This window comes from Cajanus cajan, chromosome 3, assembly GCF_000230855.2.
Source record: "Cajanus cajan strain Asha chromosome 3, NIPB_CcT2T_4, whole genome shotgun sequence".
Classification (NCBI taxonomy): Eukaryota; Viridiplantae; Streptophyta; class Magnoliopsida; order Fabales; family Fabaceae; genus Cajanus; species Cajanus cajan.
Genome location: NC_138519.1, coordinates 78,114,654 through 78,140,567, shown reverse-complemented (window position 1 = coordinate 78,140,567; position 25,914 = coordinate 78,114,654). Strand labels below are relative to the sequence as shown.

At 28.7% G+C, this 25,914-nt stretch overlaps 2 protein-coding genes across 2 annotated transcripts; both read left to right on the top strand.

Moving 5' to 3' along the window:
* Positions 1 to 13,835: 13,835 nt before the first annotated feature.
* Positions 13,836 to 16,579, top strand: LOC109795916 (uncharacterized). The gene is made up of 4 exons (XM_020355514.3): positions 13,836 to 14,343; positions 14,500 to 14,765; positions 15,974 to 16,190; positions 16,308 to 16,579. Exons 1-3 carry the CDS (start codon positions 14,067 to 14,069, stop codon positions 16,037 to 16,039), a joined length of 609 nt encoding a protein of 202 aa, XP_020211103.1. The 5' UTR covers positions 13,836 to 14,066; the 3' UTR covers positions 16,040 to 16,190; positions 16,308 to 16,579.
* Positions 16,580 to 19,638: 3,059 nt separating this feature from the next.
* On the top strand, positions 19,639 to 25,451 carry MOS7 (nuclear pore complex protein-like protein). Its single transcript, XM_020356988.3, has 9 exons — positions 19,639 to 19,993; positions 20,074 to 20,225; positions 20,798 to 20,920; positions 21,580 to 21,724; positions 21,841 to 21,902; positions 22,333 to 22,549; positions 22,672 to 23,580; positions 23,988 to 24,237; positions 24,499 to 25,451. The coding sequence occupies exons 1-9, from the start codon at positions 19,730 to 19,732 to the stop codon at positions 24,777 to 24,779; spliced, it is 2,403 nt and encodes an 800-aa protein (XP_020212577.2). The 5' UTR covers positions 19,639 to 19,729; the 3' UTR covers positions 24,780 to 25,451.
* Positions 25,452 to 25,914: the final 463 nt, after the last annotated feature.

Here is a 25,914-nt window from a genome sequence, read left to right as displayed (position 1 = left end):
TACACACAAGCATTTGCATTATTGGATGATTTTTTGAAATATGTAAAAGCCATTACAATGAAGCCACTGATATATATATATATATATATATATTTTATTAATCAAATGGTTAATCTTCAATGCAAAAATGACCAAGTCTGATGTCGTATATATCCTATGCGTCCCTTTCTTGAAAAGAAGGTCGCTTATTTTTATCACAATGAAATAAATATCTATCATAATTATTATGATCCCTAACTTATCCGCGTAATATGCGTGTCTAACTCACACTATTACGTTGCATGACAAATAAGATATTAAGGGGCCACATGATCTCACATCCACAAGGTTCGATATTATGGAGGCAAATGCACACTTTCTTTTTGGTGATTTTGCATTTCTGTATGTGACAACACTATTTTTATTATTTGGTTTTTTAGCTAACTATTGTATTCAAATCTAACACATGTGTTTTCCCTGATGAAAGATTCTCCTTATGTTTCAATGTTAATTAATGAAAATGATGGAACATAGTAATTAAATTAAAGATGAAAAGGAAATTAAAATTTGTTTTTCTTTAATTACAAAATACATCGTTATGCATTCAAAGTTTTTGTTTACCGTATAAAACAAGTTACACGATCTTTTATGTTCCATTTTATGAAGACAAAAAAAAAATATATTTTGTCAAAAGAAAACTCTTTCACACACAATGAATACAAACGAGTTCTTCATATATTACTTGAGCCTCTTTGTCAGATTAACATTGACTATTAAACTTTACCTTAAATGGTTAGGTGAAATTAGGTATTTCTAATTAATATCTTGATAAAAAAATATATTTTTATTTTGTATTTTTTAAAAATAATTATTTAATTTTTAAAAATTAGAATTAAACATTTTAATAATTAAAATATTTAAACTTTAATATACGCCAACATGATTTAAAATATCTAGTAGACAATCTATTTAATTAGCAAGTCAAAAACTAGCTAAAAATATCGAATAAACACTAAATCTCGTATGTGAAATATTATAGAGCTGACTTATAGATCTTGAAATATTTTTTGTGGCACATAGATCTCTAAATTTTAATCACATTATGCAAAGTAGTCATTCTGTTATACTTATGTATTTACTTTGTTAGTCTCATAATAGTCAATAGTTAATTGTCACATTGGTACATATTTTTTCTCACAATTTAACATGTACCAGCTACAAAGTGTGAAAATAATAACATATAAGTGTTAATTTCATCGGCAACTATGACATATAAATTGTTTTGTTACTATTGGTATTAAAATTATTTCTTAATTATTTGTCAACGGACTAATTCTTGTTACACTATATAAAGAGGTGACATAATGGGTCTTAATATAGATAATATTATCTATTTTTCTATATTTTCCTTTGTACTCTTTGTTGTTTTGAATATTATTTGTGAGACTCAAACGTGTTTTGATTTTGAGTGTAAGGATTCAAACACAATATTATGTAAACCTTAGGAAGAAAAATTGGATTTGGATTACACTCAAGGTCCATCATAATTTGCTTTTAGAGAAATGACTAGTTTCATGACACAATACTATTTTTCTTTCATTTTCTTATAATATTTTTTAACAATTTCAAAGCAAATTGTTTCTCTTTTTATTGTGTTGTTCTAATAAACTTGACATAATTTTCTTTTTATTATGTCACAGAAAATTTTTCAGAGACTCATCAACTACCTCTATAATTTATAGGGAACAAATAGAGTGTTTATTCTAAAAAGAAATTAGAAAAACGTAAAGATGATCTCGTTTGGCACGATCTATTTAACCCGTAGATTATGTGAGTTGGAATCCACAATTTTTTAACTAATAATTTTTATTTTATATATTTTCTATTATAACTAGTTATATTTGAGCCGAATTGATAATTAATTATCATATATTTTTAATTTTTTAATTAAGTGATTAGATAACTATTGCTTAATATTTAATTAGTATATATCAACTTCTATTTTAATAATATTTGAATGGTCATAACTTGTTTCTCAGTATTTTTAATTATATTACACTATTTTTTTTTAATGTGTGCATACTTCTTTACATTAATATTAAATTTTCATTAATCTTATGTTATAATTTTTATTATCAATTTTAAATAATTTTTAAGGTTTCCAATCATTTCATAATTTAAAATATGATTTTTTTTATATCCTTTACTATTCAACATGGGAACCAGTACCAGTAAATAAGTACGAGTAGGTAAAATCGAAGTACACTAATTAACAAGTCAATGTAACTAATTCAATTCAGCTTCATATGAACCAATCAATACGAACTTAGGTAAACAGACAAAAATTTATCACTCGATCGATGAATAATAAAAAAATAAAAAATCCTTATATTTGAATTATTTAGATTTTTCACACACACATATTAAAAGTTTAAATTCACACTTGTTTAATCAATTTTCTTACAAGAGTTTTAATGCAACATTTTTACCTAACATGGCTCACTTAATTAATCTATTTGTATTTCATTAATGTTCTACTCATACACTAGGAGTATTTTTAAAAAATAATATATTTTTTAAACATTTTTTGGTTGCGTGAATTTCACCAATAAAATAAACATGATTTAATTATTTTAATATAAATTTATATCAATAATATATATATATATGTAATATTTTAAGGAGTAACATTTTTGGGGAAACATTTTATCTTTTTTTCTTATCTACACAATAATAAAAGGAACATTCCTTTTTTGGTGTACATAAATTTTTTTTTATAACTTTTATATTATTATTTATTTTACTCTTATAATTACTGAAAAATTGTTTACACTGTCTGATCATTAATTACTAATTATAATTATAATTATTTTTTATTTTAAAATACTGAAAAATATATAAAAACGTGTTTCTTACGGCAGTAAATATTTCGTATAACGAAATTATCAGTTTTCGAAAGGGATTTTACATGGAACGCAAATATGCGATAAAAAGGGCCTCCGTACAGACAATGAGAGATTGCATTTTACGCTAATGTTTCAATCTCATCCGAAGGACATAACATACGTCATGAGTTCCTTTTTTCTTTTTAACTAAAGTTTTGTGTTCTGTTTTTCCACCGAAAGATTCATTGTAAGACAATATTGAGGGGTTATCAACCCTTGTCAGCAATTTAAAGCTAGCAAAGGAATCACAATATATTATGTGCGTTTGGTCATGGAAGTTGTAAGCAAGGAGGAAACACCCAAGTAAGTTGGTAACACACAAAAGAGACTTTGGATAAGGATCAGAAGAAGGAGGATCTGTCTGGTCAACTATGGATTGAGTTAGCTTTATCAAACTTTTTTTATACAAAAAGAAGTTAGGTTTGAGGTGGCTAAAATGTTGTCTCATCATTTTGTTTCATCTGTCAAGGATTATATAAAAGTTTGCTTTTCTAATTACATGTGTGAAGAAGACTTTGTTGAGAGAAATAAAATTGATTTTAACAATTTAAACACTTCAAAAATAATTAGCATCCAATTAATCATCAATTAAAGAATATTTTGTTATAGAAAATTAAAATGCTTTAATATGATGTATTGATATTGACACTGTATCAATAGACAAGAAAAATATTCCTCTAAGAAAATTCTAAAAGTAGAAAGTTACACGCATATTGGATGTCAAATACATAACTCACACAAGAGATCAATGCTATTCAAAAGTTTCAACAAAAAATTTTCAACACAAATTAAGACCTTTTCAAATTTTCATATTGAAAAACTTTGCATCCAGATCGAACTCGTTCTAGAAATTCTTACATCTGACATTATCACTATTAAAATGTTGTGGTCAATTTGAACTTGAATTGATATATTTTCTTACTTCAAGTGAAAGTCAAACAGTATTAAAAGCAACCTTGCAGTTAATATTTAGGTCAAAACAACAAAAATAAAGAAAGTGAGACATGATATTGACTGTAAATTATAGAAAAGTTATTTTATTAGCACAATAATTTGTTATAACATTATTTTTTATATTGCTTTTTATCACGTTAACTATTTTATTTCACGTTAATTTTTGTATATATATATTTATTTATTTTTGTCCATTTCTCTTTATTTTGTATGATTTTATATATAAAATATATTTTTTCATTTTAGAATTACCTTAATTATATAGTTCAAAAATTATAATGTTAAAAATAGAAACTCAATGGCTTCAAAAACATTTATTCATGACAAAAACAATGGCTTTAAAAAGTATTTTATTTATGACGCTGACGTCTATTGTCTATTGTATATAATCTAAATTTCTTTCGATTCAAAACTTAATGAATGTTTAAATCGAAATATCAAATTCAAAATTTTGATTTACAATTTCTTCTGAGCAAAAAAAATACTATACAAGTTAACGAACTAGATATATATTTGCTTTAGATTTTGAAAGTTTTATATTAATTTTTTTTTAGAATAATGTTTTGAAAAAAAAAATGTTTGAAGGATAAAAACATATTACTTTGAAGTATAAATATAAATAAATTTTAAAATATAAAAAAGTTTCTTTTGTTTAAAATATGTATAAGATCACATAAAGATATTCTTTTAATTTTTTATCTAATGTAAACAAATTCGTATAAATTTAATTATAATCATAAAAAATTACTTTTATTTTGAAATTAAAATAATTTTAAGTTACTTAAATATAATAATATTGTAAAAGTGTTTTTCTTAATATTAAATGACTATAAAAAATTATCTTACATTGACAATACATACAGTATCTATTAAATTCTAATTTTATTACAAACACTAGCTATGGTTTTTATTTTATTGGATTTTTATTTCACTGAGATCATATTAAAAGAACCAGAAAATGAAACATAAAATATGATCCTTCTTTCTTTAAGGCTTTTATGTTTTTTATTTGAGTGAAAGCCTTTGACCGAAAACGATCAATGAATTTAACCAAAGTATTGAGTTCAAATCAACATATTTTCCTTCTGATTATGATTATGATACTAAATTAATCCGAGTTTTGTACTTATATATTTTTGTACCATTAAAAATGGTGAACTCTATCTAGAAGCACCCATGGCATGAAATACTTGTCCTGGTGTGACGGCTAGAGAGTCCAATATTTGGTGCGTTTGACTTTGACTCCTCTCTACATATATAAGACTACATTAATTTACTCACGAGGATCAACTGAAACATATGATGTGAATATTAATCAACTCTCAAAAAATACAAAATTAATTAACACAATTATCTTTTTTATTCTATTTTTCGCTTAGTTTGACTTATAATTTAGCATAGAACTATTTAGCAAGTTCACGCGAAAATTGATTTACCTGGGTCTTAGACACGGAGTCATATATACCTTTCACATGCCAACATTTTTCTGTTTTTGTCAAAATTAGACCCAACTCGTTGGTTAGATTTGTTCGATTAAGATTTGAATATTACATTAGTCTATTTAAAACTTAAATTTGATTTAGTAGATAATTGGCCTAAGATTACTTTAACTAGTTTTGAATTGGATAAATTATATACAATTGATTATCGTCTATTGGTTATTTTTTAATTAAAAAACATAACAATTGTAATTATTCGTTTAGATTGCTACACTTAGTTGATCACTCCTAATAATGAAAAAATATAAATATAACTACCTAGGACTCACATACTTACAATGTGTGAATATACATTTCATAATATACACACACAAAGTAATTTTGTACTAAAGTATGAAAAGAAATTTTAGTTGCTAATTAAGTAACATAGTACACCAATCACTTCAGAATAACTCAAAAAGATCAACGTTACCAATCCTCCTATATGGCCTCTCATACCAAATATAATTACTACAATCCAATCACATGAAAACATGTAAATGTAAGTTAATATTCAAAATAATCAATATAATAAGTATAGAAATGAAACTACTATACTATCAACATATATAAACAACTTAATATGCTTCAACATAACATATACTCATAACTTATCCATGTGATACAACTTGAAAATCAATTAAGACAACACAACAATACAACTCATCATAATTCAACATAACATGATGCAATAACATAAACATCAATACATCACGTGCTTAACACACCATTCAACTTAAACAACACTATAACATAACATATGAACCACATTATTCAACAACTCAACCACATATGCATAATGACTAACTACATGCATCGTTACACATTTTAATTATGAGATTTTTTACAACACAGTTGGACAGTCTAAGTAGTTTGACCTACCAAATCAACAACTTTATTTTTTCAATCCAGCTAGATCAACAACCAATTGGAATATCAATCCCTAAAAACATGATTTATCAAATATCGCCACTTAAACTTAGAGCTGTCAAAATGAGTAACCCGACCTAGCCTGGCCTGGACCACCACGGGTTGAGCATTTGGTGGGCCAACCCAACCCGGCTCATTTATTAGTGAGCTCAAAAAAATTAAACCCGGCCCAGCCCACCACATGTTGGTGGGTTAAATGGGTTGGCTCACCTAATTTAAAAAAAAAAATGTATTTTTTTTAATATACAACTAAAACCCAAAATCACAATTAAATGATAATTCTAAATACAATCAAATAAAATCTAAATAATCTCATGTAAACAAATATAATTCAAAATCATCTCAAATACTCTTTTGGGCCCAATAATTCAAATATAATTCAAACTTTAATGCTCATTTGGGCAATTGGGCCCAATAAAATGAAAGTTGAAGCATAAGTTTTTTTTAACGGGTTGGTGGGTCAGCCCGACTCACCACAAGTTCAACCCGGGTGAGCTAGGTTGTTAGTGAGCCGGGTTCAAAATTGGCCCGTATTGAAATTTTTAATTTTTTTTTTGCCCAACCCGGCTCGAACCCGTGGTGGGCCGGGTTGGCTCACCGGGCTAAGCCCATTTTGACAGCTCTACTTAAACTAAGAAGTCTAGTATTCATGTCAAGATATAACAACTTGAGTGTAAGTTTACTACGACATTAGCTAACACAACCAAGCCATCTATAAGATTAATCAGTCGATTATCCTTCAAATATTATACCCTTTTAGTACTTAATTAGGAATCTTGATTCTGGACCTTGTACCTTACTCTAATTTGGTCACTTTATACATGTATTTTTGGCCTTGTTCACATATGGATCAACATTTAGTTGCTTTATACATGTATATCTCAACCTTGTCCATATACAAATCAATAATGTTCATTTGTAGGTGATATGTCTCGACCTTACCCACATATCGCACAACTAAAGCCTTAGAAGATATTCAACTACTCACTTAAAGGATAAACTTTCCAATAAAGATTTTTAATAAATTGGACTCTCAAAGTATCACAACACAATATTTTTTTTATAACAATTAGTATAAGAATTAATAGCTTTTAAGATGATAATTTATATTTTTTTTACAAGAATAATCTCTATATTATGTAATAGGGTTTTAACACATTTAATTAATAATATATTTCAATTAAACATACCTTATTCTTATTTGAGAAAAGTTGCCTATATATTTCATTTCTTTCACTATATTACTACTACAAAGTGTTAACATTAATTTAGTTGAAAATTAATTTTTATAAAAAAAATTTAATTAATCTTTTATAATTAAATATTATTTTTCAATTATATTTTCTATCAGTAATGTTCAACTACGCGACTTGAAAACTTGTTTTGTTAGATTCATAATATTAAAAATAGTGTTTGTAATGCATTAATTTCTCAGTTCACTAAATTAAAGAATAATTTCATTTACCATATTATAACTACAACCAATTCAAAGATTTTTATTTTTATTTTCATACGGTGAACATCAAATATGAATTTTGTCGGCAAAATAGCCCCACGAGGTGTTTATAAAGGTTATGCACATCAAATTTAAAATTCTCTTTTTTCTGCAATCGGACCACCACTCGAGCCAATCATTCAAACGAACAACCCGCACCTGTTAGGCAGTTACAAGTACTACATTTATGGTTAAAATTTTCATTCACATGCCACCAACACAGCTTTTTTAATACACCAAATACACTTTGATATGATGAAATTGTAAATTTTTCATTACACACTTGATTTCAGCCAAAGGCTCAGGAAATATATATTTTACAAATTTCTCTAGCAATTGAAGTGAACTTCGTTAAATTGTCTTCTATGTATGGGGGGCTGTTACACGTCTCGAATTATATTAGGACTCTTTTTTTTTTTCAAAAAAAAGAAAAAGAAAAAGAAAAAAACAAACTGGACTCTCAAATAGTTCATATATTTTTTTAACCATACTTGTAAGACGAGGGAGAGAAAAAGTATGTAACTTTCTATCCGTAATTTGGATTACACGTGTTTTAGTTTATAGTTTTTTTAAATATATATATATTTTTTAATTTATGATGTTTTTTTTAATTTGTAAAATAATTTTTTTATATAATAATTAAGCAGTAACAAATTAACTATGGAGATTAAAAAAAAGAAGAAGTTCTTTTTTACATATTTTATAATATATTTTTTTATAAAAAAAATATATTAATCTCATTATTAATATATACATTAAGTTACGAATGTTATATAAACAAATTTTTATATTCTTATAAAATAAAGATAATAATAACTTTAAAATATAAATGAGATATAAATTAAAATATGAAACTAATAAATATAATTTATTTAATATATTTATTATTATATTAAACTACCGGTATATCGCACTGTAAACATAAACTTAGTTAATATAAAAACAGCAATCGTATATAAGATTTGTTAGCCACGCCTACATTTTAATACATTATACTTTTTGGATTTATATCAAAAGAATCAAAATTATAACTTATTAAAATTCTAAAAAATTAAGTAGATGTAAATTAACTAATTTATCTCTCTCTCATATATATATATATATATATATATATATATATGAGAGGGGGTTATAATTACAGTAGTGTAAATACACTGTTCAATAACTTTATATTAAATATGAATTTTATAAATCTAACCGTTAAATTAAAAATTCTTTACTCTTAAATCTTATATACAAAATGTTATATTAATCGAAGATGATTTCTTATAAAAAAGAATTAAATCTGTTGGAAAATTTATATTTTTGATGAATTTTTTTTTTGTAGGAAAGACTATATTATTGATGGAATATTTCTGACAAATTTATATTTGTCAAAAATGTAAGAACTGGTTTTAAATTTGATATGAAAATATTATGATATAATTAGATAAGATTTTAAGTTAGTATTTTATTAATAGTTGATAATTAGAAAATAAAACAAGAATAAATACATTTTTTGAATTTTATATGTTTGATTTAAGATAACTTACAAAATAACTCTTGATAAAGTTATTCTGCTCAATAACTCATGGTGTGTGTTGAATTTCATCGATTCAATTAATTGTTAAATTAAAAATTATTAAATTTTACTAATAATTAATATAAAAAAATTAATTAACTTTGGAATAAATTATTTGCTAATTAACAATATAATTGAAATATTAATTATCTTAAATTATTTAACTAAAATCTTATTGACAATTTATTATATGATCTTAAAATTTTTGTATAACTAATATCTGGTTTTAAATTTGATATGAGAATATTATGATATAATTAGATAAGATTTTAAGTTAGTATTTTATTAATGGCTGATAATTAGAAAATAAAACAAGGATAAATACATTTTTTAAATTTTGTATGTTTGATTTAAGATAAATAAATATATTAAATTAATTAATAATTTATTTAAAATGTTAAAATTTAATTTATAAGTATGTAATAAATAAATATTTATAATTTTATAAATTATATTCTCATTATAAATTATAAAATTAAATAATTTAAATTATAATTTTAAGTAGAAATAAATAGATTTTAATTATAAAAGTAAGTACATATAAATAAAGAATAATTGAATATATTATTATTATTATTATTATTCGTAATATAAAATTATTATATATTATTATAGTATAAGAATGAGATTGTATATTTGAGGATGATTTAAATGAATTAATTTGTACAAATTATACTGATAACATATATATACATTTCGGTAACTTACTTATGAGAACTTCACAGTTAAGCTTGATTGACCTGGAGTAGTATAGAGATGGGTGATCTTATGGGAAGTTTTTCACAAATTGCGCAAGTAAGGATAAAACACGCTAAAAAGTGAAATATTATGAAGTATAACCCTTAAGGCCAAATATGATGACTGTTACATTAATAAATTTATTAAAATTAAAAAAAAATTATGACGAAATTTTTTGACAGAAATATCCATCGAAAATTTCCGACGGACAATTCCGTTGAAATTTTCTGATAGATATTTCCGTCAAAAATTTTTGACGGATTAAATTATTTTCGATGAATTTTTTTTCCGACGCCACTTTTTTCGACGGATTTAAATCTGTCGGAAAAAACAAAATCTATCCGAAATTTTCCCTTTTCCATCAAAAATTTCTGTCGGAAATTAACATTTTTCTTGTAGTGGTTAAATTGAAAGTTCATATCACTTTATACGTGTATATCAAATTTTGTTAGAATTGAACAACAACTTGAAGGTGATCAAAGTGTTCATATTTTAGTATATTTTGAAATGAATATATTACGTCAATTTTATTTTATAAAAATGAAGTATCAAATCATCTTAGATTAATATAAAATTTGATATATATGATCTAAGAGTAATGAACTTTCAATCTAATAGTTGGATTTTCAAAATTCACATTTAATATAAAGTTATTGAGCGGTGTCACTACAACAAAATTTGTTATTAACAACAATTATTTAATGGCAATAATTTAATTGCCGTCATATATAAAAATATTAATGGCTAATATATAATAGTCACTAAAAATGTATTTATATTACACTAAAGTTTACTATTAGCGATAATTATTTATTAGAAAAAAATTAAGTTCCACATCGATTAGAGATAAGATAATTAAATAGTATATAAGTGAGTAATAACTATCACCTTACAGGTTCATTTTACAGGGTTAAGTCCTAATTCCCTATTCTAAATTGGTATCAAATCACCCATTATTACCAAATTCAATAACGTTATAAAACAATTAAAGAGCAACTTTCATCTTATGAATCTCACATTTCTTAAGAGACAAGATAATTAAAAAAATAAATTAAAAATATATAAATAAAAGACAACCCTTATCTTACAAATCCCACATCGAGTAGAGATAAAAAAAATATATAAGTTATGAATTTAGAAAAAGAAATTATAAGAATAAATTATTTAAAGTAAAGGAGACAATTGAAAAAAATAACTTTTAATAGCCTTTAAAATGACTACTAGAATTGTCACTAAAAAAATAAGTTTTTTCGACAATTTAATAGATCTTTACTAACATTTTATATAAATGCCGATAATAGTATTAGCGACACTGAATACACCAGCCTTTATTTAAATGCTGGTAAAAAAAATAATGACCATTTATATGGTCGCGAAATAATAATATAATTATCACAAAAAATTAATTTTGATATAGTATGTAACACTTAGTAAAAGTTACACCGGTGTTATTTGAAGCCACCTATATATATATATCCAACATTCGGTTGTCTGTTGCAAATCATAATTTATAACTCTAACAAAAACAAAACAAAATATATTAAAAGTCTGTGGAGTAAGAGAATCCCATGCCAACGAAGAAGGACGAGAATACATACATGCTAAAATGATTGATCTAAATGCTGGTGAATTATATTCAATTATGGCTGCATGAATCGCAAATAATATTATATATATAGAGAGAGATAGATATATTATCACATCATTACAGTTAGTAATAGTTTAGTTTCTACTTTGTATATGTGCCCATCTACAGAACAAAACAAAATTCATTGTATTCATGTTTTTAAAATAAAAAGTGCATGAGTATGACTCGAAAAGACAAAATACAGCATGTGATCACATGCCACCAATCTTTCGGTTCCACCATACCCGCTTGATTAGCAGAAATATTGTAATCAGTAATCACACACTTTCTCAGTTCTGACTTCTGACCCCAAATACAAAAATCACGTCTTCTCATATTCAAATGCTTCAAGATCATCTTTTGACGACAAAATGCTGCCCAGAACATTATCATATACAAGTTTTAAGTGTTTTTAATTTTCTTTTATTAAGATTAAAGAGTATTTTTCAGTATAGAAACGTTTCTAAACTCGTATTTAATAAACTCTAATATTATATATATATATATATATATATATATATATATATATATTCTTGCTCTAAATTATAAGATTTGTTTGCATAAATTTGATATAGATAAAAAAAATAAGAAATAAATTATTATTGTATAAGTTAAAAATAACATTTAAAAAGATAAAAAAATAAATTTTAAAAAATTTATTTATTTAATTTAAAAAATATTTGATTTTTTAGAAGTATTTTTAAAGAAAATTATCTAAACAAACTCATAATTAGTTTGATTTATATTATATATATCATGTGACATTTCAATTTTTCTACGAGTAAATTATATTAAAGATAAAACTTAGATATTATTTGAATAATTTTTCAATTAAGATTAAAATTTTATTTTAATAATACATATTGACATTTAATGAAACTCCACATTCTAATACGACAACTGTATAACAACTCTAATAATATTGTATCCAAGTTTTTTACACATAATTTTTTTTTCATTTTCCATATCATTTTCTTTCTTGTTACATTTCTTGCGACATTTATTTATTTTTTTCTTTCTTTCTTTTTACCATTCAAATCCATCCAAATAAACAAAATGGAAAAAGCATTTACATTTCCCCTTTTACTATCTGGCTCGCATACAAGGAAGGTTTTGTAGTTGATCCTTTAAAATGGAACAACACATAATATTTCTTTAAAAAAAAAAAACCCTCTAGAATTAAAAAGACTCACCCCAGCGGAAACACATTACGTACGAGATGACGTCGTACATGAACCCATCCAGCATGGTTAAGAACAGCAACAGATGGACACGTGTCGAGGATCTAGAAGGTCGTTTGGCAGTTGCCACTTGCCAGAGCCACACAGTGAATTGCCCTCACCAAATAAAAAAGGAAAAAAGAAAACTTATAAGTACAATATTACATTTCTTTTCTCAATTAAATTAAAATTTCTATTTGATAATATAGGGTAATATAAATTTCAGTAATATATATATGCACATATTTTATGCATATCATATAAATACAGTTTTAATTCTTATTAAATACTATAAAAACATTACATATTGTATCATATAGAAATATTATTATAAATATAATATATATTGCTATAAATTTATTTAACATAAACTCACGTATAATTTTAATATTATTTTTAAATATAAAATTAATAATATATATTTAACGTCTATAAATTTTATTTATATTTTTTAATAATATATCAATATATATTATATTGATAATATAAATAAAGAATAATTTTTAATAATAAATATTGTTTAATTAAATACATATACATTTTTAGCATAAAAACAATTATTATTATAATTAGTGGGATTGAGATATTTTTTATTTTTATATTTTATTTAATAAAAATATTTAAAAATTATTAATATTTAATAGATGAATTGGTGTTGTATTTGAATTTGAATTTTATCTCTATAATAATAATTATTAATTATTAATATTATTTTTTATTATTTAAAAAATATATACACCAAATGAAATATTTAATAGAATTTGATAGATACTGTAATTAAGTATTTTTGATAATAAAATAAGATGGAAAGACAGATATAGTTAATTGTGGTATAAGGTTTTAGGTATTGCCGTTGGTTAGGAGAGAGAAAGTGTGAAGGGTCGTGGCTCCTTTATATGACCGAATAAAGTCCCAATAGCATTTGTCATCACTCAAAGAGTAGACAAGTCCGGTCAAATTTGCTGCACCTTGGCCTGCACCTTCCTCTCTAATTCTTCACCCTCTTAATCTTAAGCCTCCTCCCTCGTACCCCTTGTAAGCACAACAACACAAAAACAAATACTTGTTTTTCTTTTGCAACAAGACCACATATATTTGATCGAGCTAGCCAGAATCCGCAAATCATCATAGGATCCAACATGGGTTTTTCCTCAAAAGAAGAGAAATCCAAGAGGATATTGAGGGGCTTCAAGACTTTGTTCTTCTTGATCACTATGGTTATATCGCTTCTTCTCTTCTCAGCCCCAATTCTCCTTGTTATTGCCGATGCACTTCTTCCTTCTGCTCTTCTCTCCACTCTCTCCCCTTCTTCCTTCTCCTTCGAAAATCTAGCTTCCCATTTCCACAACTACGATTTTCGTTACTCCCTCATTGACATACCCCTCGTCTCCTTAATTCGATCCTTCATCATCTTCTGTAAGTGCATATTCACACTTAGTGACCCAACAATTTATATGAAAAAAAATAACAATTTTTTTGTTTGTTTACACCCACTTTACAAGGTGTGATTTTTTTGTGATTTTCGGGGAACCTTTTGAAGATTATTAAATGGGTTGTTAATTTTTTTTTTAGGTGTTTATAGTTTGTGTGATGGACCAAGGCTTTCGCGAGGGCCTTATTTGGGGATCACGACGATGTGTTCCGTTTTGTCTCTGATGTTCGTGTCGTTCAAAGCCGTTTACATCTTCAGTGTTTCTGGTTTCGATCGAAGTGGGTATGTCGGAGCCACTCTGTTCGTGTGTTCTTGTACGTTGGCAGTGGGGCATGTTGTCGTGGCCTACAGAACAAGTTGCAGGGAAAGGAGGAAGCTTTTGGTCTACAAAATTGACATTGAAGCTGTAAGTGTATCTTCCCCTCAAATCATACATACACCAAAGGCTAATTATTAATTTTTGAAATTAATTAAAATAATTGCGTGTGAGTGGAACAAGATAATTTTGCAAAGTAGCGTAATTTTGGAAGTTGGTATCTTTTTAGTGAAAGATCAAATTAGTTTCTAGTTTTACTTTATTGTTTTGGTGACGCGGAGGGGACACGGAGGGAAAGTAATGGGAATTTTTGAGAGAATGGGGCCCCGTGTAAGTACCGTTTGGGTTGAACAAGGAAACTTCGTTATTAATTGGGGTTAGTGATTAGTAATAGTAGTATAGTTGCTTGATTTTCATGGCTCTCTGGAAGGTCAATAGTTTGGTTGGGTACAATTTCTCTTGAATGCTAGAAAGCAAAATTCAAATTGCTCTGTATATTATTTCAATATTTTCAGCTTTAGCAACATAGTTTGTTGACTTTTTCAAACACAGCCTAGTTGAGTTGGTTGGAAATTGGGCATATGGGGAAGTTGGGCTCCTCATCAAAACATGCAAGGGCAAATTATTCTTCCAAATCGTTGAATTTCGCAATAAAAAATTGTAACATTGATGAAACTTTTCATTTTCTTATTATTAATCAAAATAAGACTCGGTCTCTCACATATAAAACGTTTATAATATAAAATAGGAAATAGTGTTGATTTTCTGAGTGACTATATTATTGGTACAATATATTTATTAAAAAAAAATTGACTAATATTTTTAGTGAATTTTTAATTATATTTATTTTTATTTACAAAACTCGAATCAAAACATTATATATTGAGATGAAATCTAGTTTTCATGTTGGTGCCGCCCTTAGTTGATGAATAAAGTAGATAATATATAATTTACAAATATCTAGGTATGTATATGATCATGTGCGGTATGCTGAGATAAGTTAACTTATTTTGATGCGAAATAATAATTTTAGGCTAAGATCACGGCCTTCAATATTGCCAACCCATTTGGGCACCTTGCAAGTTGAAGGTTGCCCATTAACAACAGTTGATTATTATAGGTTTCTCTCACCTAGTCAGAAGACACCAACAACTTATTTCCACGTGTCTACCTCTTTCTCTTTCTCTCTCTCTCACACACACACCATATTTTGATGTTACATGTTTATCCGAAGAAACAAATAAAAAAAAAAAAAGTGATCAAAGCATTAACATGTTCTTCTTTTGATATCTACGCAGATTTCGGCTTGCAAAAATGGGTATCCCAGGTATCCCAAGATTCCTCAGGAAGAAAGAATCAAATGATCGATGGATCTCACTCTGCCGTAAAAGATTATTAAAGCAAATTAATCATATCATTTAACCGTATATATAGATTTTCAGCTAACAGCTTCAGCAATATTCATATTATATATGATGAATATGAATGTTCTTGCGTGCGTCAAGGGATGCTACGGTAATTACTTATCTTTTAAGTATGAAAAATGAACTATTTTTTTTTTCAATTAAAAAATAAATAGTGATTTTGTGAAACCAGAAACCTAATTGTTACTTTTTTCTTCTCTTATTTCAGGTTTATCCAAAGGATGCCAGTAACCTTGACACCTAACTTTCTAACCTTTGATACATCGGTTTATAGTTTACACTCTACGGCTACCATGATACATAAAGTTGTTGAATGGTGTTTAGGTATACTATTGTGTACGATAGAGGTTCATCTTTGGCCATTTATGATAACTTTTTTGTTTTGTTATTCTTATATATTTTTGCTTTGCAATTGTTTCGTGTATATCTTCTTGTATATATAAAAGTGAATGGATTGTTATAGTACTGGATTCTTATTAAGATGTGTACTTGATTAATTAGCACTAACTTGGTGTTTAAGCATTCATGGGATTTATATCTTGATTATTTAAGTTGGCGTTTTCGTGCACGTATTCCACGCTTTCGAATTAAATTTTGAAATGAAATTGTGCTACGTATTACGTATAATAATCATAATATGATGGTCCTAAAATAAATATTAAAGGCTTCACATTTCACAATGACAATAATAATAAAAAAGGATATTTTTTAATATAAAAATTTATAAAATGTCAAGGTTTACCTAACTTGCAAATGGTGGCTTGGCTGTTTAAAAAAATATTTTGCCCAACTTTTTACAGGCTCTTCAATTTTCTTCTTCTTCTTCTTTTTAAATAACAATAAAACATTACCATTTACTCTTAACTCTCCTTGAAGTCTGGGATTTATTTCTTTAATTTTAACTTTTCACGTTTTTCCCCTTTTCTATTTTAATCCCCGTTAAGAAATAAAATAAATCATAAAGTATTGGTGATTTTGCGTCCAACAAATGTTGTCAGGCTTAATTAATAACCTATCATAATAATTACATATTTTAGCTATTGATTAAGTTGATTATATTAATTTATGAAAATTATTTTTAATCTTTGTGTTAGGCCTAGCCCTCGAAAGAAAAAAAAAGAAAGAAAAACTTTCTTTGCTCCGGCTAACTTGTTATTTACAATTTTTTTCAGAAAATTTCTTATATGCACACGAGAGAATATTTTTTCCTTAGCATATTATAAAAAATATATATATATAATTTTCTCCTTATTGTAACTTTCTATCGTCAAAAGTGCAAGATTGTTTCCACCCCACCTTTTCTACCATCTTTGCCCTCAATTCATTGGTCTGGACAAGCTTTGGGTTGGGGATAAGTTGCTTTATGACTAATTACTCGGCCATGAAATTGGTTGACTAATGTATGGATTTGATTTAAAGACAGCCCAAATATTAAGGGTACACCTAGATTCATTGGATTGGCTATACTTTCTTTTTTTCCCTTCTTATTATATTATTGTTGAGAAATATTTGTCAATTTTATTAATAATTACCTCTATTAGAAAAAATTTGACTCTTAATTTTTAATAAATTTTTCTTTAAATCACATTTTTTATCTGATAAAAAACTAAAATTTTAGATCTTACTTAAGAATTTGAGCACAATTCCACTCAGATTAACTGCGTTTTGACATGAGAGACATGTTTTACCCATGAATAAATTTGACAACTTCAACAATCTGTATCTTGTTTTCTTCTAATAGTAGGACCAGTTCAATACATCATTAAACAAAAGATACAGAAGTTTACAGAACAAGCTTCTTGAAGAGATTAATATTAATGTATTGTCCAATATTATTTATCTCAAATTTGAAGTGGATACCTATTCACTCTTTGGTGTCCTGGTAAAAAAAATAAATCCTTAGAGATATATAATATACAGAAAAGTCATAAGTTAGCTTCATACACAAAAAAACTATGAAAACCCACCAAGGCCCCAACTCTAATTTTTAAGGGAATCTCAAATTGGCTTTTCAGCTCACTTAGTAAATATTTTATTTATAATAATTATGACTTGAGTTTAAATTTATACCTCTCGGCTCAAACTTTTCAATATTTTTGTTTTATAAATGGAGATAGGAGAAATAAAATTCCTATCAAAGATTCTCTTTCACACACTGGAATATTTTTAAGTTGTAATATAAAAGAGGAATGTAAAAATATATAATAAGATAAGTGAGAGATTCTTGGAATATCGTCATACGTTAAAGTTGTAATTCTGTGGATACATTTTTCTGCTTCTTTTGTTGTATATATGTTTTAAAATGAACTGAAAATGACTTGTTTTTAGATATTTTATTGTGTTTTCTCTCTGTTCCTAATGGCCTGGGTTTCTTTTTGTCAGTTTTGCATAGAGCTATTAATTTGGGCCAGTATAGTCCATTCGAACTGATCTATCACAGGCAAACACTTTTACAGATCAGGTTGGGCTGCAAATTTGATATTGGGCTGAAATTCTCTTGACCTAGCCCATTCCTTAGCAGGTCGAGAGTAAAACGGGCCAAACATTTTTTAAAATACAAAAATTAAAAATATTAAAACAAATAACTTTTTCTTATCGTAAGTTAATAACTTTTTTATAATCACTAAAAACTAAAATAAGAAAATATAGAATATATTTTATACTATAAAATTGTAAAATGTAATACATAAAATATAAATAAATAAGTGTATTAACTGTAACAATAAATAAATGCTAAAAAAAAAAACTCAACATTCATAAAATATTAATATTAAAATATACATTGATAATATATATAATTTAAAGAAAGACCAGCTCACTCACGCTAAAATTTGAGTCAGATGGCCATATTATCTCGGACCTAAATTTTGAAGCTCATTTAAATCAATTGGTATAGTTAATGGACCATACCTATATTTATATTTAGGATGAAAAAAATAAAATAAAATCCGTTTGTGCGAATATTCGTAGATAAATCTACTATAAATTTTAAATGAATAGTTAAATATGTACCCCAGTTAATAATGAGGTAAAGATGATTGATAAAGTAAAACTTATAAGTACTTGTAATGATTATTTATTTTAAAAGTATAAATATTTTAATATACATATATGTTTAAAATTATTTATTTTTAAAATTTACATTTTTGAGAAATATCCATAAATATTCTAAGCCTGTATTTGGTTTCACCTTTGAAACGTGAAAAATCACGTTTAACGTGAAGTTATATATTGTAGCTTCCACGTTAAACGTAATTTTTCACGTTTCAAACGTGAAACCAAACACGCACTAAGTACTTAATAAAAAGAAAACCTTATGTATTACCATATTGAAAATAGTTAAGTGACAATTTACAAACAACATTTAAACAAAGAAAGTAAAATAATATATATATATATATATATATTTTTTTTTCAATTTACAGAATTGCAAAATTAATTTTAAATTTAAAAGAACAAAAAGCAAATTTGAAAAAATAATATTAATTAATTTTTATTTTTTCAAAATGAAGGGAAGAGTACGACTACGAACTACGTACGGAAAGAAAAGCAGTGAGGGTTTGAAGTTTGAAGTTGGTAAGCAGCTAAGGTGAAAGCGAAAAACGAAGGAAGAAAGAAATAAGCAGAAGGATGAGAATCACGTTAGACCCGAGCTCGGAACCAAGCCCTAGCCGCTCTCCCAAAGACGAACTCGAATGGCTTCCACTCCCCAAACACCCTCTCTTCACCGCCACCGCACGCCCCGCCTCCACCGCCGTTCCCCGCAACCTCCTCGCCTGGGACGGAGCCTCGCGCCTCTACTTCTGGGACGCAAACGCCCGCTGCCTCCACCGCCTCTCTCTTCGCCTCGGCGACCCCGATCCCTCTTCTGTCCTCGCCTCTTCCCCTTCTAAGGTCGCTCCTTCTTTCTCTCTCTTCTGCTGCGCTTAGCTTTTCGCGGACACCGAATCCGATGCTCTGTGAATTTGAAACAGGTGTTGCAAGCGGACGCGGTGCTCGATTTCGATGTTCACAAGATCTCCATCAACAGGAACGGAACGGCGATACTCCTTTTCGGCTCTGAGAGACTCTGTGTTATGTACCTCTACGGACGCACCTCTAAGAAGGACGTTAACTTGATTTGCAGGTACCATTCCGAGCGCAAATCACTAATACGTTTTGATGTTTCTTCAATTTTCGTGGTTTATTAAAATAGATAGTGTTCAAGTTATCTTTATCGGATCTTCTAGTTTAATTTTGAGGTGCATTGCATTAGGAAGAGGGAGATGGTTATGAATTATAAGAAAATGATGCATGGAACGGAACCTATTTGTTGCTAGAATCGTAGAGAGAGATAGAGATAGATGAGAGAGAAAGGTAGATTAGATATGGTAGGTGATAAGACATGATAAGAACATAGAGAGGAAGAAATTAAAAAATGTCAATTAGGTGTGTTCACTACGCAGGTGTCTAATGTCAATGTAGCAATACTCTAGATTAGAATGAGTGTAATTATCTTGATGTTATTGGAGTTGTGAACTTCTCCTTACCATCAGAAATGAAAAATGTCAATTAGGTGTGTACATTGTGAAGGTCTCTATGTAGCAATACTCCAAATTTTAACGAGTGTAATTATTTTGATGTTGGTGGAGTTGTGAACTTCTCCTTACCATCAGAGCCTTTTTTTTTACCTTATTTTTTTTGGATATATTGTTGTAGGACTATTACCGTTGGTTCTCAGACATATTACACTGGTGGCAATGATATTCGTGTGTTACAAGCATTATGGCACCCTTACAGTGATACTCATTTGGGAATCCTTTCTTCTGACTCTGTTTTCCGGTAAGTTTTAATCTGTACATGTATTAGTGAAGGATGTTGTTTACTATGTGGCTATGGTGTGACATATGAAGCATGAATGTTGACTATTCAATGAGTCGTCTTGGCTTATGCTAGACCAGGAAAGATCTTGCCGCTGGAATAGTTTCAGAAGCAATGCTGAAATTTAAAACTTGAGTTTGAGAGATTACACTTTTACAAGGGAGTTAATATCAGTTTGATATTGTAATATGTGACAAAATTTCCATAGCTAATTACCTACACTATTATTTGAAGTATTTTTAATGTTATCTACAATACTATGAGACGGTAAAAAGCCTAGCTGATAAGTGCTCCCATTATTTATCTCCATGAAGAAAGTGAAAATTACATCCAACCATTACTTTTTGTGTTTGTCTGCTACTTATTTTATTCTTCTAACTATCAGTTAAATTTTATCAGAACATTTTTAATTTAATTTTCTTGGTCTTTGATTGGATTGTTTTCACATGCATAAAATGTTCCTTAACCGAAAATAATTGTTTTAACCTCAACATTTCATAGGGATCTCTTTAGTTTTACTTTGTCTATAGTTCTTTCTTAGATGGGTGAGACATTATTTAACTGTGACTTATTAAGTTAAGTTGTCACATGCCCCTCATATTGCAAATTCATCTTTGTAGGCTTTTCAACCTGGCCGTGGCTCCTTTGCAACCAGAGCAAGAATATTATTTACAGCCTGTTGAGCTTGGTAGATCTAGAAATGCCTCATCAGTGTGCCCGGTTGATTTTTCTTTTGGGGGAGACCACTTATGGGACAGGTTTAGTGTAAGTTGTGCTGTTATTTTGCTTAACTACTTTTGGATATTCTTCTTTGTCCATTTTCAGTCTCTCTTGGCATTACTTATTAGTTGTAAACATTTTATTTATTTTCTATTCAACAGGTTTTTATTTTGTTCAGTGATGGGGCTATCTACGTGCTTTGTCCAGTTGTTCCATTTGGAAGGTATTTTATGGCTCATATTTTATTTATTTATTTTTTACTGCAGAACTGTTTGGAAAAACTTATTTAGGCTTATCTTATGGCATAAGTACTTGTTTAAATCTTTTTGGATAGCTTATGAAAATAACTTCTGATATGCTCATAAGATGTTTTCAGCTTATATGAGAACAATTTAACCTTTCCTCTTTGATTATAGAAGCAACTTATTGTACATAACTGCTTAGATGCAGTCACTTATTCAATATGTGCTTAATTAGGCTTTTTACTCAAATGCACCCATATATTTGATGAAGATTGCTCTACAACATTGATGTCATGGCCATTTGCAATGTTAGTTGGTTTCATGCCAGATGCATTTATTTTCTTTAAAATGCTCATATCATACCCATAGATATTTCTAAATTTTGTGACTGTTTTCTCTGCTTATCCCCAGTCTCTTCAAATGTGAGTCTTTGTTAGAAATATACAATGATGTTCATACATTTGGAATACAATCAGCCAACTCTGTTGCGGCGAGTAATTCAAAGCTGGCAATCTCCTGGTTAGAAGCAACATTTCCCGAGTTACAGAACCAAGAAACTGAAGGAGATAACCTGTCTTTTTTAAGAGCTCATGCACATGCTTTATTTGATGCATCCCTTGTCTTGCAGGTATACACATTCAAATCTGGAATTCTGCACTATCAATAGATGAAAAAATGCCTTTGACAGAATGTTCCATCAGTTGCAGTGTTATATGATGACTTTACTTCTTTATGTTCTTGATTTTCTAGGGACCTCTGCGAAGAGTAGGTCAGGATGGGAATGAAGATTCAGTTGGTCGAAGTGCAGAATGTGAAGGTCGCACAGTTAGTTTTCTCTACAATTTAGTCAGCAAAGACTCTATTTTGGTGACTGCCTGGAGTGGTGGGCAATTACAGATAGATGCTCTAGCTGATGAGATCCAACCTGTCTGGAGTGTCGGCAGTCCGCCTCGTCTCCGTGTTGATTCCCATGACCAAATTCTTGGCCTTGCTATGATTTGTGAGTCAATTGCAATCAGTCGTCTGTGGAAGCTTGATCACAATGCCTGGTTGGGTAGTCCACCCCCTTTGCTGAGATTGGCTATTGTAGATTTGGCTCTGCCGCGGAGAGCAGAAAGTGGTTATAATATTTCATTATTCATTGATATGCTCATGCCAGAAAGAATATATTCCCTTCATGATGGAGGGATTGACTCAATAGTTTTGCATTTTCTTCCATTTACAAGTCAGACAAATGGCAAGGACGATACAATGAAAACACCATCTGTACACCCTGTTCTAAATACTTGCCAGAGTGGATTCACCTCAGAGCCTTCACTTTGTGGGTTTGTGTCGTTATCAGATTCATTTGGATATTCATGGATTGTAGCTATTACTCTTTCTCAAGAATGTGTTGTGCTTGAGATGAAAAGTTGGAACCTCTTGCTTCCTGTAAGCATTGATACAGAGAAGAAACCCATTCCATCGGAGGGAGAATCAAAAGAGAGAGATATACCAACAATAATCAGCAGAGAACTACTTAGTGGACCCAAGGAGGTACTTGTTCCTCAGGCCTCTCCAAGTTTGCGTTCTGTTGCAGCTGATTCAATTGAAGGCCGATCAACATTACATCAGTATTTCAAGCTGTTTCATGAAACTTATGTGGAATATGGGCACAAGGTAGGACTACCGTAGTGTCCCAACCTTTTATTTTTGGTTGATCTCTTGAGTCCTTATTTTGACCTTGTGTATTTATCTTATCTGCTTTGCTAGTTGTTGTTATTTGCTCTTTCAATTGTATTCTCTGATCAATGTTGGTCTAAACTGAAGTAATAATCTTTCAACCAAGAGTCATTAATGTTTCTACAGAAGGCTGAATGTCGCTTAAATAATTGATTAAAAATTATTTCAACTGAAGGTTAATGTTTATTGATGATCAGTTGTGCAATATATTTGCACGGGAAGATCCCTTTAGAATATATTAGAAATTGTATCGTATCATGTGAATTGAGGTAGTTCATTAAATAGAGCTATGTTTTACACGATAATAATTGTTGGCTCTCTTTCATTGCATTTTGCCATAACAGGTGTACCTCGAGCTTAAGCATCATGCACCTCAGTTGAAGAAAATCATTAATGACCAACATTCTCGTTTAGGTGATGCACAACAGAAACTTTTGAAAGTTGAGGAAAGAGAAGCTATATTACAGAAAAGGATAGATCGTGCAGTTCAAATGCACAACTCTTTGGAAGAGCGGTTGCAACGATTAAGGAACTTACCTTGTGCTCACAAAAAACCACTGTCCAGAGCAGAGCGACAGTTTAAATCTGAGCTTGGTAATGGATGTTCGATCACTTACTTTTTAGTACTTTTATGTTTATGAAATTTTGAATACCTTTTCTCAAAGTTTTGCATTTAAAGGTTTTCAATAAAATTATGCTTTTCACAAGAGCTCTTCCTGAATCTAGACATTTGGAGTCTGTACCTCTCTTTTCCTGTAGTCTATACACCATTGCCTGTTCTGCATCATTTATTGTGATATCTATCTGATGTGAAAATCTTTTCAAAGCAATTAATCACACCTTTTTTTTTTCCAGACAACTTCAAGGAAGTTGAGTTGGATGCTTTGCATTCTTCTGTTGATGCGCTAGGTGCAAGGCTGAGAAGGCACTTGAAAGCTGCAAAAGCTAATCACCAACAACAGAAAATACCAGGGAAGAAAAGTTATGCTGGAGATAATCAGATATCCATGCTTAAATCATCACTTGAAAAACTTTCTCTTGTAAATACTGAAAATTCAAAGAAAGTTAAACTTGTGGAGTCTACATTGAGAAACAAGGAAAGAAGCAGCAGAGAATCAAGCCTGCCTATGCCCTAAAACCTAGCAGGACTGGCGTGGTTTGAATTATGATCCTGCTATTTGCACTCCCACTAGTTTAGTCATCCCAATTGTCGTACCAAAATGTGTGAAATTCATGTCAACGTCAATAGGAAAAAGAAGGTTGCCAAGTTTGTGTACTCTTGTACCTAACTCCCGGCTCAATATATCAGTATCAGAGAAAAAATGCCAGGAAAGCTGGTATTTACATTCTGTTTAGAATGGAACATGCAACAGAGACATTTCAACTGCCTTTTCGGAAGCTACTTGATTTTGTTTAGTCATATTTAGTGTATGAGCTGCAAACGGGTCCCAAACATGCCAAGGTGAACAATCTCTTGCATAATCAAAGAGTTACTGAATTGCAGATCAAAATCAGCATCGTTAGCTGTAACTGAAACTGCTTATTGATCTGTCTGTTCTGCTTGTGCCTGCCCCAACTGAAACATTCTAATAGCATGTTTGGAAATTAAGGAAGTAATTGCTCCTCCTTATATAATTATTTAAAATAACTTTAGAAATAAGACGAATCAAACTGACGTGAAGAGTAAAACACACTGGCAATTATAAGCTACAAAAGGTAGCTATTGTATCAGTTGGGAATTATAGGAAATTATAGGTTAAATTGTAATAGAGATATACATTTATAATATATTACAAAACTTTTCAGAATTATTGGCTTTCGTGTTCCCTTCCCTTACAATACCTAAAAGCTGGTTTTAATTGTTTCTCTGATTCCAAGGAATGTTTAGATTCCTTGTAAAGAGTGGAATGGAAGATAAAATGTTTCACTGTTTAGTTTGTAAGAATAAGAATGAAACATGATGGAAGATGAATTATGATCCATTCATTTGTGTAATCTCAATTTTCTTCATCCTGAATTTTGAATGCACACGATGGGATGAAAAATCTACATTATGGAATGATGATCTTTTTTGTTGCAAAATTTACCCTAATTATATGCTTCTCAAGGGCTTTTCAACAATGTCAGTCTTGTACCAAGAGAAAAAAGATTGTACAAAAAAAAACTTCTTAAGGATAGAATATTTAAAATTAGAAAAGTATAAAAAAATACATTTGTCCTTTTGCATACAATGAAATGAAATACTTTAATTCCATATAAAATAAGATGATA